We start from the raw sequence: 17,982 nt of genomic DNA, 5'->3' as shown, positions 1-17,982 counted from the left end.
AAATACAATGAATATTTAATGTATTAAGAATATCATACAAATATGTAACATTATTATAATGATTTAAATTTCTTTATTACACACCTGTCAACTTGTACAATGAATGTAACATGCTATCCCAAATATGGTTGTGAAAATATTAGTAAAATTTGGCTTTCTCATATTTTGGGGGTTAAAAATTTGGGAAAAAATGTGCAATATACATGAATAGGCGTAGGAGTGGCTGCATGGTAAGTAGCTTGCTTATGAACCACATGGTTCTGGGTTCAGTCCCACTGCGTGGCACCTTGGGCAAGTGTCTTCTACTATAGCCTCGGGCCAACCAAAGCCTTGTGAGTGGATTTGGTAGACGGAAACTGAAAGAAGCCCATCGTATATATGTATATATATGTGTGTCTATATGGTTGTGTGTCTGTGTTTGTCCCCCTATCATTGCTTGACAACTGATGCTGGTGTGTTTACATCACCATAACTTAGCGGTTTGGCAAAAGAGACCGATAGAATAAGTACTAGGCTTACAAAGAATAAGTCCTGGGGTCGATTTGCTCGACTAAAGGCAGTACTCCAGCATGGCCACAGTCAAATGACTGAAACAAGCAAAAGAGTAAAAAGAGTATACATGAATAAATGTAGTACTTTCATTAAAGAAATCTAAATATTTCTTGTATTGTACAAGAATTATTAACCTCTTGATTTCTTGGTCAAACATTCCCAGGATAATTTCCAATGATGGTTATGCATACAACTTTTACTTTCTGGCTCAAGCTACATTTTATGTATCAAAGATTCAGCTGTGCATTGCCCCTTAATTCAGCTCCCTCTCTATACTATGTGTGTGTGTGTGTTTGTGTGTGTTTGTATTTACCATGACAACCAATGTTATTTCTTATTTAAGTATAAGTTTGAAAGGAGTTCCAACTTTTTGAAATCTCCAAGCAGTTTAAATGTACAAGTCTCTGATATCCAAATGGCTGAAAGTATCAGAAGAAGGGCATTCAGGGGTTATGATCTGGATGCGGCCTGGCCCCCTTAGTGTATAAGAGGTCAAGGGCTGAAACACTTGGCTGAAATGGGCCCCTTCTCCGAAGACCTTCTGCTGTTCAACTCTCTTGAGATTTTCTTAAGCAATGTGTGTGTGTGTATATGAAAATGAAAAGCACGTTTCTGTTAGTTATTATTTTCTTCTTTAATAATCCTTGGTCATAAATAACCATAAAAAAATCATTGTTTTTAGTTTCCAAATATATAGTACTGCAAATTTTACTGATTATATATATATAATATGAATTAGAGTTAAAACCACTATTATGCAACTTAAACAGTGATAGACATAAATAAATAAAATATATTTGATTTAATAGTAAATTGAATTTTTCCCTCTATGTTTGGAGCTAAACTCCCTAATATTATTATTATTATTATGATATATATATATATATATATATATATATATATATATATATATAAAATTGTATGTGTATGGTTAAAGAAAAAATTTTTAAACCACAGAATCTCATAAATAAAAGAACATTTTATAATTATTTTATTATTCAAGAACCCATGTCTCAGAATTTTTTTTCATCAATTTATCTAACTTACTATGTATTTGAATTTTGCAGTACTTTACAGGAGATGTACTGTATAAATTTCCCTCCAAAACCTTCATCAGAGTTTTGAAAATTGTACTATTAGAACCTTTGGTAAGTACAGAGAAGGTGTACACAGTCCAACTGATTCTTAATGGTTGTGAGCAGCCTTCATTGACTACACCGCATACATCGACTTTGTCATCAACAACACCTACTCTTTGTGACAAACCAAATGAAATTCATGACATCTGCCGCTGTACACCAACTTGTGAAGATATCCTTGCTGGACGTGAATGCAAAGTGAAAGCTGATCAAATTGACAGCTCAGGTATTGCAATACTAAATACTATTATGTTTTTGTTTTGTTTTTTACTTATTTTGCTTTTTTAAACTTTGTATCTATTGATAATTTGTTTCTAAAGATAAAACAGAGTGAATTGACAGAAAGAATGCAATGCTGGATATATGCATTTCAGTAGTTTTGTTTCTGTATTCTCTGAATTTCCATCTGGTTCAACACCAGTTTGATAAACAAATTGGATGCCTTTAGCAGAGTCTACTTTGTTGCAAGCGTACAAACCAGCTCTCTACTCAGAGACTAGATCTGCACCCTGATGCATTGTTTCCTATTGCATCAACATATGATTTACAGTTTCTCATTATCAAAGACCTAGAAGCCATACACAGAAGGCCAAATGTGCTGCTATTTGTCGTTTTTATATGGTTATGCCATTAAAATTGTAATGGATGTTATCCTTCTTCTGATTGTGCCATTAAAAAAGTAATAGCTTCTGTCTTATCTTTTCTGTCTATGCCATTGAAAAAGACAATGGACACTTTCCTCTTTTACACACACACACACATGCACACACACACACACACACACACAAACACACATGCACACACACACACACACTAGGCTTCTATACAGTTTCCATCCACCAAATCCACTCACAAGACATTGGTCAACTTGAGGCACTTGGTCAAGGTTCTTTGCAGAAGACACTTGATTAAGATTCTATGGACTGAGATACAATGCAAAACCAATGTGGTAGCAAAAACAAACTCAGCTATGCTGAGGGAGAGGTAGAGAGAGAGAGAGAGAGAGAGAGAGTGAGAGAGGGAAAACATATTAGTATCGGTTTCAAATTTTGGCACTTGGCCAGCAATTTCAGGGTTGTGAGTAAATTGATTACACCAACTCTATTGCTCAACTGGTACTTATTTTATCAACCCTGAAAGGATAAAAGGCAAAGCTGACCCCAGTGGAATTTGAACTCAGAATGTAAAGGCAGATGAAATGCTGCTAGGCATTTTGCCCTGCATCCTAATGATTCTGCCAGCTTGCCTCCTTATGATACATATTGATATTGAGAAGTGGAAGTGTAGACAATGATGCAACAGAAGGAATGTTTATTATTCCATCATATTTTTCAGGTTATTGCTGTCAGTGCACTGAGGGTATGATATATAATGCCACTGGCTTTTGTATAAAGGAAGAAACCTGTGTATGTACTGATGATAACAGAAACCATCCATTCAAGGTGAGATGTTCTCACTTTTAGCTTCTTTCATTTTGCTAACATTTTTGTTTCAATGTGGGTTAGATAAATTTACAAATTTAAACATCTGTGTCTATCACCAAAGCTAGTATTAACATTATTTCAGAATACTATTATTATGATCACCTGTCATCTCTGTCTGGTACTTTCATCATTGTCTGGTACTTTCATCATTGTCTTGTACTTTCATCATTGTCTTGTACTTTCATATTGTCTGGTACTTTTATCATCATCATGTGAAGAAATAAACATAAAGGATGCTTTGTTCCATGTAGAAACAGCAGGGGCTCCTTAAATCAATGCAAACTCTTCTGACAGCAATTAAATCCATTCTAAAGTTGGAAACTTTTTACGTATCATCAATAGATATGTTATGTGGTGGCACGTGGCTTAATGGTTAGGGTTTCAGCATCATGATCATAAGATTGTGGTTTTGATTCTTGGACTGGGCGATGCATTGTGTTCTTGAGCAAAACACTTCATTTCATGTTGCTCCAGTCCACTCAGCTAGCAAAAATGAGTAATGCTGCGATGGACTGGCGTCCCGTCCAGCTGGAGAACACATACGCCACAGAAACTGGGAAAATGGGCCCATGAGCCTGGGTAGGCTTTAAAAGGGTGCATTTATTTTTTTTTTTTTAACAGATATGTTAGGGTCACCCCTTAGCTTGTATGCTCTGCCTGAGTTCACCAGTAAGGACTGAATTAATCTTCACCTGCAGAAGGGTTCTGTCTGTGGACTCTTGTCAAACACAGTCACCTTGAGTTAGTTTTTATCTTGTTCATGGCCTTCTTCAGTTGTTTAGGCTCAAACTAATCTTCCTCAGGAAATAGCACCCCCAATCCCAGTGGAAAGTTGCAGCAGTAGATGGCAACATGTGCCCTCATTCCCTATTGAAATAAAGAATAAGGGAATGTGATATCTTTTGACAAGACCCTCATCTAGCAATTCCTGATATTTGGCTGTTGTCAAGAGCCATTGTCATCATGTCAAGAGCCATTGTCATCATTGTTATCATGTCATCACCATCACTAGTACCACAATTTTCATGTGCCATGTAAAAAGCACTGATGCTGGTGCTATGTAAAAAGTACCCAGGACACTATAAAGTGGTTGGCATTAAAAAGGACATCCAGCTATAGAAACCATATCAGAACAGACAACAGAGCCTGGTGCAGCTCCTATCCTCACCAGCTCTGGTCAAACCATCTAACCCACACTAGCATGGAAAACAAATGTTGAATGATAATAATGATGATGATGATGATGACTCTCATCCTTTCCCTGTTCTTCCTCATCATTACCATGGTCTTTAACCACCTCTTTATTATTGTCATTATTGTTTTATTAATTATTATCCTTGTCATTCTTTAAATGCCTTACATTTAGATGAACTAAAATCCATAAATATCTGTTTAACATCTGTTAACTATCTTTCATGCTAAACATTAAAAATATTTTCAAATTTCGTACTAGTTCCAACTAAATTTCTACTTATTTTTCTATATATTTATATATAGCCTCATGAGAAATTTATTCAGAAAGGTGAAGAATGCAACAAAGAATGTGTATATGAATACAACTGTACATTGGAGTGTGTACATATTTGCAACTTGGAATCTTGTGCTGAAGTGAGTTTTATCTGTTTTCAGAACATTTTCTCTGCACTAGATAAATAAATAGTAATTAAAGAAGGTTTAAAATTCACAATTAAGTTATATAATTTTTCTACTCTAGGCACAAGGCCTGAAAGTTTTGGGGAGGGGGCCAGTCGATTAGATCGATCCCAGTATACAACTGGTACTTAATTTATCAACCCCAAAAGGATGAAAGGCAAAGTCGACCTCAGCAGAATTTGAACTCAGAACATAAAAACAGATGAACAATTAAGTTATATTAAACATAAAATGTTCCATACTGTTGTTATGAATCTTTGCTTTTGTATTTGGTTTGTAAGATTCTTGATGCAAATTCATATGTTGAAGACAGATCTGAAGTAGATCTGGAGGTCATTAATGAGGTCATGAATGGTGATGAAAGGACTTTGACAAACAGAGCCTACCCCTGGGTCTCCTGCTGGTTGGTTTTTGTCTGCAAAACCTGTCCAGTGATTATTTCCTGAGACATTCTTCCTACATGTCTGTTATATTGGAGCTATGTTCTCTCAATTCGGAGATGTAGCAGCTCTCCCTGTAGCACCTCTTTGATCTCCAAGCTACACTCTCTATCAAGTAACATTACCTCCAAAGACCCTTCAGAGGAACCTGATCTTGGCTGCTTGTATTTGTGATCAGATTCTTTCTGTCATTATCCAAGATTCATGATCATAGGTAAAGGTAGGCACAAACACTGAATTGAAGAGGGTGAGTTTGGCTTTTACACCTACCTCCTTTTTACTGATGTCTCAGTGCAGAAGCTGGCATTTTTATGCCTCAACTCCTGCAATTCTTGTGCTTGATCAAGCTTCCTGCTTGCCATCACTTTTGAAAATGGCTCCAAGATACATGAACTTCTCCATTTGCTTCAGTGGAACTCCAGTCACATGTAGAGTGAATTGTGCAGATTTCCTTGAGAGGACAAGTGTCTCAGTTTGCACAGCCCTCATTTTCATTCCTACTGAGCAGCAGTCTGCAGCAAACCTATCAAGCGCATGTTGGAGATCCCATTTTGATCAGTTGAATAGTAACATATCATCTGCAAATTCTAGCTGACTGAGCCTTCAACCTGGCTGCGCATGTCAGTCTTGTCCATAAAGATTATGAACAGGAGAAGTGACAGTATGCACCCTTGGCTGAGCCCAGCACCCACATTAAATGGTTTTGAGTAAGCACCATTTATCCAAATACAAATACTAAGGCATTCATATAGGGATGTCAAGGCAACAAGAAGCTGTCTGTTGTTCCCCTACTCCTGCAGAAACTCTCAAAAAAGTCCCATGAAACATGGTTGTATGTCTTTTTGAGGTCTACAGAGCAAAATATCCTCTTGACCATACTCCCACGATTTCTTGAAAACCTGCCACAATATGAATATTTGGCTGGGCTTGTGCAAAATACACACACACACACACAAAAACATGCACACAAACACATATACAAATGTGCAAAAACACACACACATGCACTCACATGTCTTTTTGCTCTTGTTTGTTTCCACTTTCTCTCCAATGTATTTCTTGCTTCAATTCACAAATTTAAAAGCTAAGTCTTATCTGGGGTCCCCCAAAATCCAATACATAAATTTCGTTGCTGTTTCTAGCAGATCAAGTGACCATGAAGAAGCTTCCTCACCAGCATGCATCAATAATTGGTCACAGCTGAAAGTGAATTTCTTTTAATAATGAATTATGTCAGTCATTAGTCAAGATATTATATATAAAGGATATTTTTAAATTTGTTCATTGAATTATATATTATACATTTAATTTTGTTTACACCAAATTATTTTTTCTTTTCCTTGTTTCTTTTTTTCTTAGGGTTTTGAGCTGGTTTCTCCTCCAGATGAATGTTGCTCATGTGTTCCAAGTAAGTTATATTTCTGAACTGTTCACGAAGCCATACATGTATACACACATATATGTATACATACATACACACACATGCACACACACACACACTCATCATTTAATAGCCATATGGGTCTAAGGACTGCATGTTCTTCAGTGTTTGATTTGGTGCAGTTTCTATGGCTGGACACCCTTCCTGATGTCGACCATTTTATCTGTAATGAGTGCTTTTTTTCATGCCTCCTGCTACCAAACAGAAAGTTTGTCTTATGACTTGAGTTTCATGCCTCTTCAATCTCTAGGCCAGAATACAGTCACAATGAAATGAAATACGAAATAGAAGCAGTGCTAGTGTATGTGTGGTTGATAATGTTTATTACAATCACAGTGATGTGAAACATGAGACTCAAGACAAACTTTCAGTTTCAATAGAATCATTCTCTACAACATGTACTACGCAGCCCTCTCTCATTTGTCTGACATAAATCAGCATCATTGAACTCATAGATTAAGCTTATTAATACTCACTTCTAACTTTGAGTCCTTTACTCTAAGTGACCTGACCATGTTCCCAGGAATTTGCCACCCCACCACTAAGAATGTAAATGCTATGCAGTGGCATCTTGGGCAAGTGTCTTCATATTCAGTTAAGTTTAAGATGAATTGATATATTATCTATAGTAATTCAGTAAATGCAATTGAGACTGAATTTAGTTAAAATAGCCATCTATGTATCATACTGAATGTATATACACTGTTGATAGGCCAGTTACTGCAGTATTTGTCCCGAGATGTTCAAGTTTTTGACATTTTTTTCAAATGTTTTCCTTGAAATCAGATCAAAATGTATCAGCATCACATCCCATTTCTTCATCTTTTAAAGTACAGAACCTTTTGTGCCTTGTCGAAAATGAGACCAATTTTTTTTTGTTTGTTTTCTAACTGTGATTTTACTTTGTTTTCAGTAACCACTATAGCTCCATCAGCTCCTACTACCACCGGTGTAGATTGTCATTGTCCATCTGGGACATTCCCATGTCATGATTGTTCCCAATGTTTGCCTCACCATCATCGCTGTAACAGAATTGTCGATTGTGAAGATGGGTCGGATGAGAAAGATTGCAAATGTCTATTCAATGGAACCATTTACGATGTAAGCAAATTATGTTTATGTCTTTTGCTCTATATAATGTCTTCATTTTGTTCAATGGTTCTCAACTGGGGTGCATAATATCCTGTAGGGTCCAGATAAGATTTTTTTGTTAAAATTAACAAATAGCATAATAGCCAACTGTAGCTTTTAATTTTCTGTTCACTGTGACAATTACTGCAGAACAGAAGGTAGAAATCCTTTCTTTATTCTCAACTGATGCATGTTTTTTTAATTTTTCTTATATTCTTAATGACCTTGGGAAATGCATGCATCATCATCAGCTATCATCAGCTCTCAGTAGATTGAATATCAAGGACCTCCAATCTGTTTTTTTATATTCCGAGTTAGCACGGGTTGGATGATTCGACCGGGGTCTGGGAAGCCAGGAGGCTGCACCAGGCTCCAGACTGCCAGATCAGACTGGAGCCTGGTGCAGCCTCCTGGCTTCCCAGACCCCGGTCGAACTGTCCAACCCGTGCTAGCATAGAAAACGGACATTAAAAGATGATGATGTTCTCAACTGGAGTGCATAATACCCTTGGGGGTCCAGATAAGATTTTGTTAAAATTTAACTGCAATAAATTGCTTATATTTCAACAATACACAAAATATTTTAACATTTTTTAAAACATAATTCCTAATAATATTTAATTATAATTAATATAATGATTTTTTAAACATTGAATAGCTATGAGGGTCTATCTGAGTAAAATAGAAATCATAGGGGTCCATTGATAAAAAATGGTTGAGAAACACTACCCTATACAGTATCTTGTTGAACATTTAGTTAATGTAACAATACTGACTTTGTAGAGATTAGGTGAACGAATATGAGCATGACCTTTGACTTATTGGGTCATTGGGTTACTGCAAATAACTGGAATCATTGAAAATCAACATAATCCATATATCTCCATATAAAGTAAATGTAAAATGGCTGAGTGTGTAAGGTAGTAAACTAAGCTAATCTTGCTGAGAAGATCCTTTTACATTGCTTCGATTGAAAAATGGTACCATATGAAAAATATGAAAAATGGTCATATGTGAGTGTTATTAGACTGGTGTCCTACTCAGGGTAAAAAGATTTATCTTTCTTTGTAATGCTATGAATTTGGAGCTCACTTGTAGTTCTTGAGAATCTTCTCAGAAGACAAAACATTATAAAATTAAGTTCTGAAATTAAGGACACAAAAAGTAATTGAAATGAAACTCATGTTGCAGTATCGACTTGCTGACAACCTATATCTACTCCTCATTAGTTACAATTAAGATTAATACTCAGGAGTAATTTTCCAATATATTTGATTAGGATCTATGAGAAGATTTGAGTCTAGTACTGAAAACTAAAATACTCACCAATTACATGGTGTAACACGATTTTTGTCCTTTGGGTAGCAATTGTTATTCCTACTTGCTTATCCCAAGAAAGTATGAAAAATGGTTAATAATTCCTTCAAACTTTGCTTTTGTTACATTTATTCAAACCCAAAAGAATCCCTCTCAACACATGGCTATGATGCTCCCCCACTACTCCTGTTCATGATCAGAGATGCACATATTGTCAGACACTAAGTGTAGTTAAGGTCAAGCAACTGACAAACAAATCTGTGGTATTGAGATGAATATTAGCTATAATGATATTTCTGCTTCAGCAACTCAGTGCTGAATCTGTCTGAAATGTAATGGAAAATAGGTCAGTTTCAAAACATGTCCAGGTGACAAAAGCAAAGTTTGAAGGGAATAGTAGTCATTTACTTTGATTTCTAGGTAGAAGCAAGTAGGAAATAACTCTTATTGACCAAAGACACACACAAAAAATAAAACTTTTGTTACAGAGTGTTATCCAATACTTCCTAATCTCTACAAAAGTAAATTGTTGCCCTACACACCACAAAATAAACTGAAGTGTTTATTTAAGCCAGTCTAGTAATTAAAATTCTCTACAAATATTCTGTAGATAAATTTAGACTATTTTTTAATACAATAGCTTTGTAAACAACAAAAGTGGGATCAGCTGGTCTGGTTTCATATATATATGATTCTCACCAGTAATTGGGTCCCTATCGTTGATTTAGACTATGTATGGATACATTTTAGACTATAGATAAAAGACAATATGTATAGATAAATACAAGCTGCCAAAGCAATCATAGTTATATATTTTGGCATAAGGCCAGCAATTTCAGTGGAGGCATAAGTTGATTACATCAATACCTGTACAAAACAGGTGCTTATTTCATCGACCCTGAAAGGATGAAAGGCAAAGTCAACCTTGGTGGAATTTGAACTCAGAACATGAAGATGGACAAAACCAGGGGTGTATATTCCGGGTGTGCTAGGTGTGTGCTGCACACCCATCGAAAATGGCAAATTCAGTATAAATTCATTAATTTAATCACAAATCTTAATGGAAAACTTTTGTTATACCTCTGCTTGAAATTTGGTGGCATTGGGTGTGGCAGCATACCCAATACAACAATGACCATACACCACTGGACAAAATGCCGCTAAGCATTTCACCCGGCATGTTAACAATACTGCCTGCTATTGCCTACCATAGTTACATATTACTGGTACAAAAACATAATGTACTGGATATGGTAGTATTAGATATAAGCTTGAATATAATTATCATGCTATGTAATTAAATAATCCTTTCTACAATAGACAAAAGGCCTGAAATTTTATGGGAGGGTGCTAGTTGATTACATTGACTCAGTATTTCACTGGTACTTAATTTATTGATCTCAAAAGGATGCAAACTTAAAGTTGACCTCGGCAGAATTTGAACTCAGAATGTAGTGATGGGCGGTATACCACTTAGCATTTCACCCAGTGCACTAACTGTTGTGCCAGCTTGCCACCTTTATGTAATTAAATAATAATATATTAGAAGCACACCTTGAAAATAATTATTCTTGATTTATGTATCTATATCTGCGCACTGATATGTAAATATATTTATTTTTTTCCTGTTTATATTCCAATTATCTCTTCAGGATGGTGACACTTGGCAAGTAAATGATTGCTTAAAATGCCAATGTAAATCACAGGATGCTATATGTAAGAAGACTTGTCCCATAACAACATGTCCACCAGTGAGTATAATGTTTTATCACAGAATCCACTAAAGTCGTTCTATGAAAGGATTTTGATTATGGAATCTGAAAGAAGCCCATTGTGTGTGTGTGTGTGTGTGTGTATATGAAGAAAGTGCATGGGTATTTGAGTAAAATAAAATACAGGATGATGAGTTAATTATGATTTTATTCAACATATTCCCCTCTCAGAATCACACACTTATTGCAGCAGTCCTTCAGTTTTTCCATGCCTTGTAAAAGAACTCAGAAGGTGGGACATCCAGCAAGGCCTTTCATGATATTCTTAAAGCCAGGAACTTTTCAATATATATGTATGTTAGAGAGAGAGAGAGAGAGATAGAGAGAGAAAGAGAGAGAGAGAGAGAGAAAATGAGTGCTGAAGAACAATAGAGAAAAAGAGAGAACTTGAAAGGAGAAAGATTGAAAAGATGAGGTGTGATAGTTTGTCACACTTCTAATTAATCATTGTTTGTTCCTTCTCGAGCCATGCCTGGCTCATAAGGGCCAGTTTCCTGGTTTCCTTGGCATATAGGTTCCCCCACCTGGACGGGACGCCGGTCCATCACAGGTGAGCTGTAAGATGCAGGAGGAAAGAGTGAGAGAAAGTTGTGGCAAAGGAATCAGCAGAAGTTCGCCATTACCTTCTGCCGGAGCTGCATGGAGCTTAGGTGTTTTGCCTAATTAATCATTAGTAAAGTGAAAAGAAGCAAATGTCAAAGATTACTTTAAAATAAATTATATATAATATAGAAGTATGTACGAAAAAAATATATTTAATACATTAATAAAATGCAAAAGAATAAATACTATTGGTTTGTCATAAAATAAAATAGAATTGTAATCCTCTAGTTATTTAGTAATTTCAAATATCTGATACTAGAATAACTATCCTTGGTTGGAAAAGGTTAGTTCATGATTTTGATTTTAAAAAGAATTTAAATGTGTTGCATTTAGATGATATTTCAGTGTTGTTAATGATTCAGGTTTTCAATGGCATTGTTTCAATAATCCTATTCTCTCTTCATTAACTTTCACAATAAATCTACAAATTTAAAACAAATTTATTTCAGGGATATTATTTAAATCTCTACGAGAACGAAGACAGGTGCTGTGAATGCGTACAAATCCGTAAGTTTTGTTAAAGCCGATTTGTTTTATATTGCATTGTTAACTGCAAGAGATCTTAGTGAAAGTTCATTTTAATATCTTCTATTGTTAGTGCTGTAGGTTTTGGGAAAAATATCTACTTGAAGGCAAGTCTTTGACATAAGTTCAATACTTGGTGGTACCATTGTGCTTAACTCTTTTCATACCAACCTCTCTGAAACTGCCCTTGGTTCAATGACATAGATTTATTGTTTTAAAGTGATTGAAATAACATGAAAATTTGATGGAAGGTTTTATGTTTTAAACATTAGCTTAAATTACTGCAAAATCATTTTAATAAATTCTTCATAATATTTTAAATAAATTGAAGTAAAAGTAGTGTATTTCAACAGGAATATAGTAATAAAAGGATTAAGCTATTCTTTGGATTTGAAATTTGTAACTAAAAATTAATATTCTGAAGATGGAAAGGTTCTACCATGTTGACTGACCCTCAACATACTAAATGAACACTAAGTCTTCAAGTCCTTTTTGGTGGTCCAGAATGGACCATTATATATTTTAGTGGACCATTAAATATTTTCTAATATTCAACAAGAAATACCTTGAAATTCCCTGTCAGTTGCCAGTAGGGAAAGATCATAGTGCAATATCAGGGTTGGTTGATTTCAAAGGTTAAAGATGTTATATTTGGTTGATTTCAAAGGTTATATATATCCTCAAAAGTTAAGGATGTTATATTAACGTTCTGGCAGTGTTTTAGTTGCTATGAAAGAAAGCACACTGCTAGTTCACTTGATTTGGTTGCTAGCTTATTGAGCCAAAATCATTCCTAATCCCATCTCCAGCCATCTGTCACTTCCCCCCACACACTTGCAACCTCTACTCATCTACCCCTCCTGATTTTCTGTTCTCATACTATCTTCTACTCCCTACCTGTATCCAGAGAGCACACTCTGACACCTTGTCATCAGAATCTTTACCTCTCTTTCCAACTCCATGTTAATTACTCTTACACTTACATAATATGAGGTGGCCGTGTATCTCCCGTGTAGCAAGAACCCTGTTCCTGTCTCTTGCATTATACTTTAACCTCTCAAAACCAACCATAGAGCTATCTCTCCCTATTCTATACTCCCATTCAGTTGTGAAGTTTCTTTAGTTTACCTTGCACTGGTACCATGAAAAAAGCATCCAATAAACTCTGTAAAATGGATGGTATTAGGAAGGGCATCAAACTATAGAAACCATACCAAAACAGACATTGGAGCACAACACAGTCTTCTGATTTGTTGAACCAATTCTGTTTTTGAAAGGGAATACAACAAAATGAACTATCAGTTCTCTGAAGGAAAGTATAATGTCAGAGTGAGGATTTCAGAACAGAAAAATACTGTACTTAAGTTTTGGTTGTTTTAGTTGTTTTGACAAAAAAAAAAAAAAAAAATCACAGTTAGTTCACTTGATGTGGGTGCTAGTTTAATGTGTTAAAGTTTGAAATATAATTAAAAAAAAAAATAACAATTTGAATTAGTAGAAAAAATAATAAATAAAATTTGTAAGAAAATATGCATTTGCACTTTTTAATTCAAAGAGCTCTGCCTAAAATATCGGACCTTACTTATTCTCACAACACATGAACTTATCTCAATTAATGAATATTAATCAAATACAGATGCATGGCTTATAGCAGATGTGGCATTCAAGCCCCACACGCAAATTCACAATATATTTTGTGATCCCCACTGGTACTGGTGCCACAAAAAAAGCACCCTGTACACTCTGTAAAGTGGTTGGTATTGAGAAGGGCATCCAGCTGTTGAAACCATGACAAAATAGACAATTGAGCTTGGTACTGCCCTCTAGCTAGCTCTTGTCAAATTGTCCAATCCATGCCAGCAGGGAAAACAGACATTAAATGATGATGATGGTGTTGATAAAACAATTTTATTCTCATTAAATTTGTATTTTATTTTGTTTTTACTTTTAGAGTCAACAACTCCAAATGTTCCCTACAAGAGAAACTGTACGGTAATTAATGGAACTTACGAAGATCCCTTGTGTCCAAATGAATGCATCATTGAAACGAGTGAGTGTGACAGCATCTCATGTACTGAAAAACTGATATCATTAAAAGACTTTGGAACAGAATTTATTATGAAATCTTCAAATGAAGATGCAATAGATGCATTTTATAGCAATAAATCTTGGGTCATTGGAAGCACGAATGAAGACCAGACGATTGAAATATCTGCCAAAGAGGATGTTACTTGGGTCAAACTAAAGTACAGTGCCTCACGTATAAGACAAATCAAAGTAACATTTGGTGATGAAAAATTTTATGCTGCAAGACAAGTTGTAAGTATTTCATTGCACATATGTTAAATATTCTTTTTATATGATTTATTTGACTACTAATGTTATCAGGTATGAAAAATAAGTTCAAATTGTTGTAGCTGAATGTCTTTGGAAGAACTTACAGGACTTGAAGAATTTGTGTTTGCAAACACAAATTCTTCAAGTCCTTTAAGTTCTTGCATTGGTTCAAATACAAAGAAAATCAACACATATGATATCTATAACACCTGATTTACCACGTTTACTAATATTGACCTGCATCAAGTACTCTGTCTATACATAGAATCCTTAGGCCTGTAGTCTCACCAAATTAAATTCTTATTTAACCAACTTTGCCCTACTCCTACACAAATTCGAGGTGTCAAGCAGAGGCCACTGGTTCACAATTTTCCTGACACTTCTATACAGGTTGATGGGAAAAGCCTAAATTATGTGAAGTCATTTACATATCTTGGTAGTAAAGTGAATTTGAGTGCTTCCTTTTATGATGAAATCATTAACTGTCTTGCAAAGGCAACCAACGCATTTGGCAAATTCTGTCATCACCTATAGAATGAAAGACACATCAAACTTGACACCAAAGTACAAGTCTATAAAGCTGCCATTCTTACTACTCTCTACCCTATAGATGACACTTTAACAAAGTAGATATCTTCTACTTATCACTTGTGAACTAAGTCCCCATTGTTTGTTTGTTTGTATGTATATATATATATATATATATATATATATATATATATATATATATGTATTTATGTATATGTATTTATGTATATGTATTTATGTATATGTATTTATGTATATGTATTTATATATATGTATTTATATATATGTATTTATATATATGTATTTATATATATGTATATGTATTTATATATATGTATATATATATATGTATATATATATATATATATGTATATATATATATATGTATATATATATGTATATGTATTTATATATATGTATATATATATATATGTGGAAGCACTCCGTCGGTTACGACGACGAGGGTTCCGATTGATCCGATCAACGGAACAGCCTGCTCGTGAAATTAACGTGTAAGTGGCTGAGCACTCCACAGACACGTGTACCCTTAACGCAGTTCTCGGGGATATTCAGCGTGACACAGAGAGTGACAAGACCGGCCCCTTGAAATACAGGTACAACAGAAACAGGAAGTAAGAGTGAGAGAAAGTTGTGGTGAAAGAGTACAGCAGGGATCACCACCATCCCCTGCCGGAGCCTCGTGGAGCTTTAGGTGTTTTCGCTCAATAAACACTCACAACGCCCGGTCTGGGAATCAAAACCGCGATCCTACGACTGCGAGTCCGCTGCCCTAACCACTGGGCCATTGCGCCTCCACATATATATGTATTTATATATATGTATATATATATGTGTATATGTATTTATATATATATGTATATATATGTATGCATATATATATATATTTGTATATATATGAGTGTGTGCATATATATATTTATGTATATATATACATATATATATATATATTTGTATATATATATGAGTGTGCATATATGTATATATATGCATATATATATATGTATATATATATGTATATATATATATATATATATATATATATAATATATATATATATATGTATGCATGTATGTATGTATGTTTGTTTGTTCGTTCATCTCTCCTCTTCTTGACATTGCATGATAGTTGTAAATGAGTGTCACAGTCATACAAGCAGTATTAGTCCTTTCCAATATCCTGAACAAACATGTCTTGCTGTGAGAAATACTACGGTGCTTGGAAGGGTTGGCAACAGGAGGGGAATCTGACCATAGAAAATTTTCCTCAGTAAGCTGTGCTTGACTCATACAAGTATCAATATGTGGATGGAAAAAATAGAATGATAAAAATTATAATCTTAGAACAATTACTATTTCAGGTCATTACAGAACCAGTGGATGGCAGATTAACCACAACAATTACATTTAATAATGGGAATGGTGTTGTTGCTCGCCGAATGAAAATTACGATAATTCCAATGAACTCAGATGAACCATCTAAACTCACAGCTGTTGAACCCTATATCTGTAGTGTACATGGTGTGTATAGACTTTCCTTTTATTCAAAAATTTAAAATATTTTGTGTTGTTATTATTTTCACAAACACACACACACACACACACGCATTCATTGTTTTTACTGCCACTTATTGTGTTGGATGGGTCACTATGGTTGGAAATTAATTCATATTTGTGTTTAATGCTTAGTAGACAAATTGGAAAGACCTCAGTTTATTTGCCTTTTCTAACACTAGCTACTTTACAAAGTGTACTGTGTAGTTTTCTCATAGCACCAGCACAAGAAAGGCCTAAATGGTCCTTACAACTTTACACTTTACAGCATGTACCGGGTGTATTTTCCAAGGTGCCAGTGCTAGAGAACTAAGAATCTCTTTGACATGACTAAAATACCTCATGTCCCTGACATCTCTGCTCATTCACCAACTTCTTTATTGAGGGAGAGCCTTGAATAACGTTAAGAAGAATGTGTGATAGAAGTAATCCATGTTTTGAGATATGTATATTACAGATGGCACAACCAAGAGGATAAGGTGATTATGGAAGGCAGCATGGCCTTGGAGATTGAGGAGCAGGGTATAATGGCAGATTGACTGGAGATAGTAAAGAAAGGATATACAGGAGGGGTTAGAGTTAAGGTAGGCTCTGAGATGTCTGGATAGACAAAGGGTGATGTTTGGGAAAATTGAAAGATGGTGATTCTTATATCGGTAAGTGGTATAAGTTAGGTTCAGTACCAGTAAATAACACAAATGAGTCTGGAGAGAGTCTGACGATCAGAGAGATGCTGTAACATCCCTACTAACACTGGAAGCAATGTATAGCAAATAGAAGAGATCCACTGCCAAGTTTGGTGCCACTGGTACCGTAGTATAGGGAGGGAATATCTGGGAGGTGAGCAACAGAGGGACGTGTGAGAGAGGCATGTGAGAGAAAGATATGAGTGACATAGGGACATAGGTAAATGATTAAGGGATGTGCGGTGAGAGGGCGAGAGGCAAGCGTTAGATACAGAGGAGTGGCAGGGGTGTTAACTGGAGAGAGGCAACCAAGGAAGTCAATGAAGTGGACTAGACAATGTATATATGTATATATATATATATATATATATATATATATATATATATATATATATATATATCAATAAATCTTAGGGTAGCTAAAAAATTTAGAAGAATTCTTTGCTACCAGTGGTCTAGTGAGAAGAAAAAAAACTAGTCAATAGACTATGTATTATTCATATAAAAATACAGTGTACATTTAAACACATAAGAGATGTCCATAACAGAACATCTGACTCGCTAGAAAGAGTAGTTAAACCACAAACCGCTATTAGGGGTAATTTTGAAAGGGATGTTTTTATTTTTCATTCCCTTTCAAAATTACCCCTGATAGTGGTTTGTGGTTTAACTACTCTTTCCAGCGAGCCAGATGTCCTGTTATGGCCATCTCTTATGTGTTTAAATGTACAATGTATTTACATATATATATATATATATATTTGGCTGTAGAATTTTATTTGAACTAACATCATCATCTTCAA

General features: G+C 35.0%; 1 protein-coding gene across 1 annotated transcript in view; it reads left to right on the top strand.

Moving 5' to 3' along the window:
* Window positions 1–17,982, top strand: part of LOC115215365 (mucin-2) — a 510,799-nt gene that overhangs the window by 482,535 nt on the left and 10,282 nt on the right. Inside the window, exons 37-45 of the mRNA XM_029784514.2 lie at window positions 1,620–1,917; window positions 3,027–3,133; window positions 4,673–4,783; window positions 6,628–6,676; window positions 7,623–7,810; window positions 10,810–10,908; window positions 11,982–12,039; window positions 14,009–14,376; window positions 16,301–16,460. Coding sequence (XP_029640374.1) covers window positions 1,620–1,917; window positions 3,027–3,133; window positions 4,673–4,783; window positions 6,628–6,676; window positions 7,623–7,810; window positions 10,810–10,908; window positions 11,982–12,039; window positions 14,009–14,376; window positions 16,301–16,460 — 1,438 coding nt within the window. The remainder of the gene's footprint in view (window positions 1–1,619; window positions 1,918–3,026; window positions 3,134–4,672; window positions 4,784–6,627; window positions 6,677–7,622; window positions 7,811–10,809; window positions 10,909–11,981; window positions 12,040–14,008; window positions 14,377–16,300; window positions 16,461–17,982) is intronic.

The sequence above is a fragment of the Octopus sinensis genome, linkage group LG9 (assembly GCF_006345805.1).
Source record: "Octopus sinensis linkage group LG9, ASM634580v1, whole genome shotgun sequence".
Taxonomy (NCBI): Eukaryota; Metazoa; Mollusca; class Cephalopoda; order Octopoda; family Octopodidae; genus Octopus; species Octopus sinensis.
This window is presented reverse-complemented; position numbering and strand designations above follow the sequence as displayed.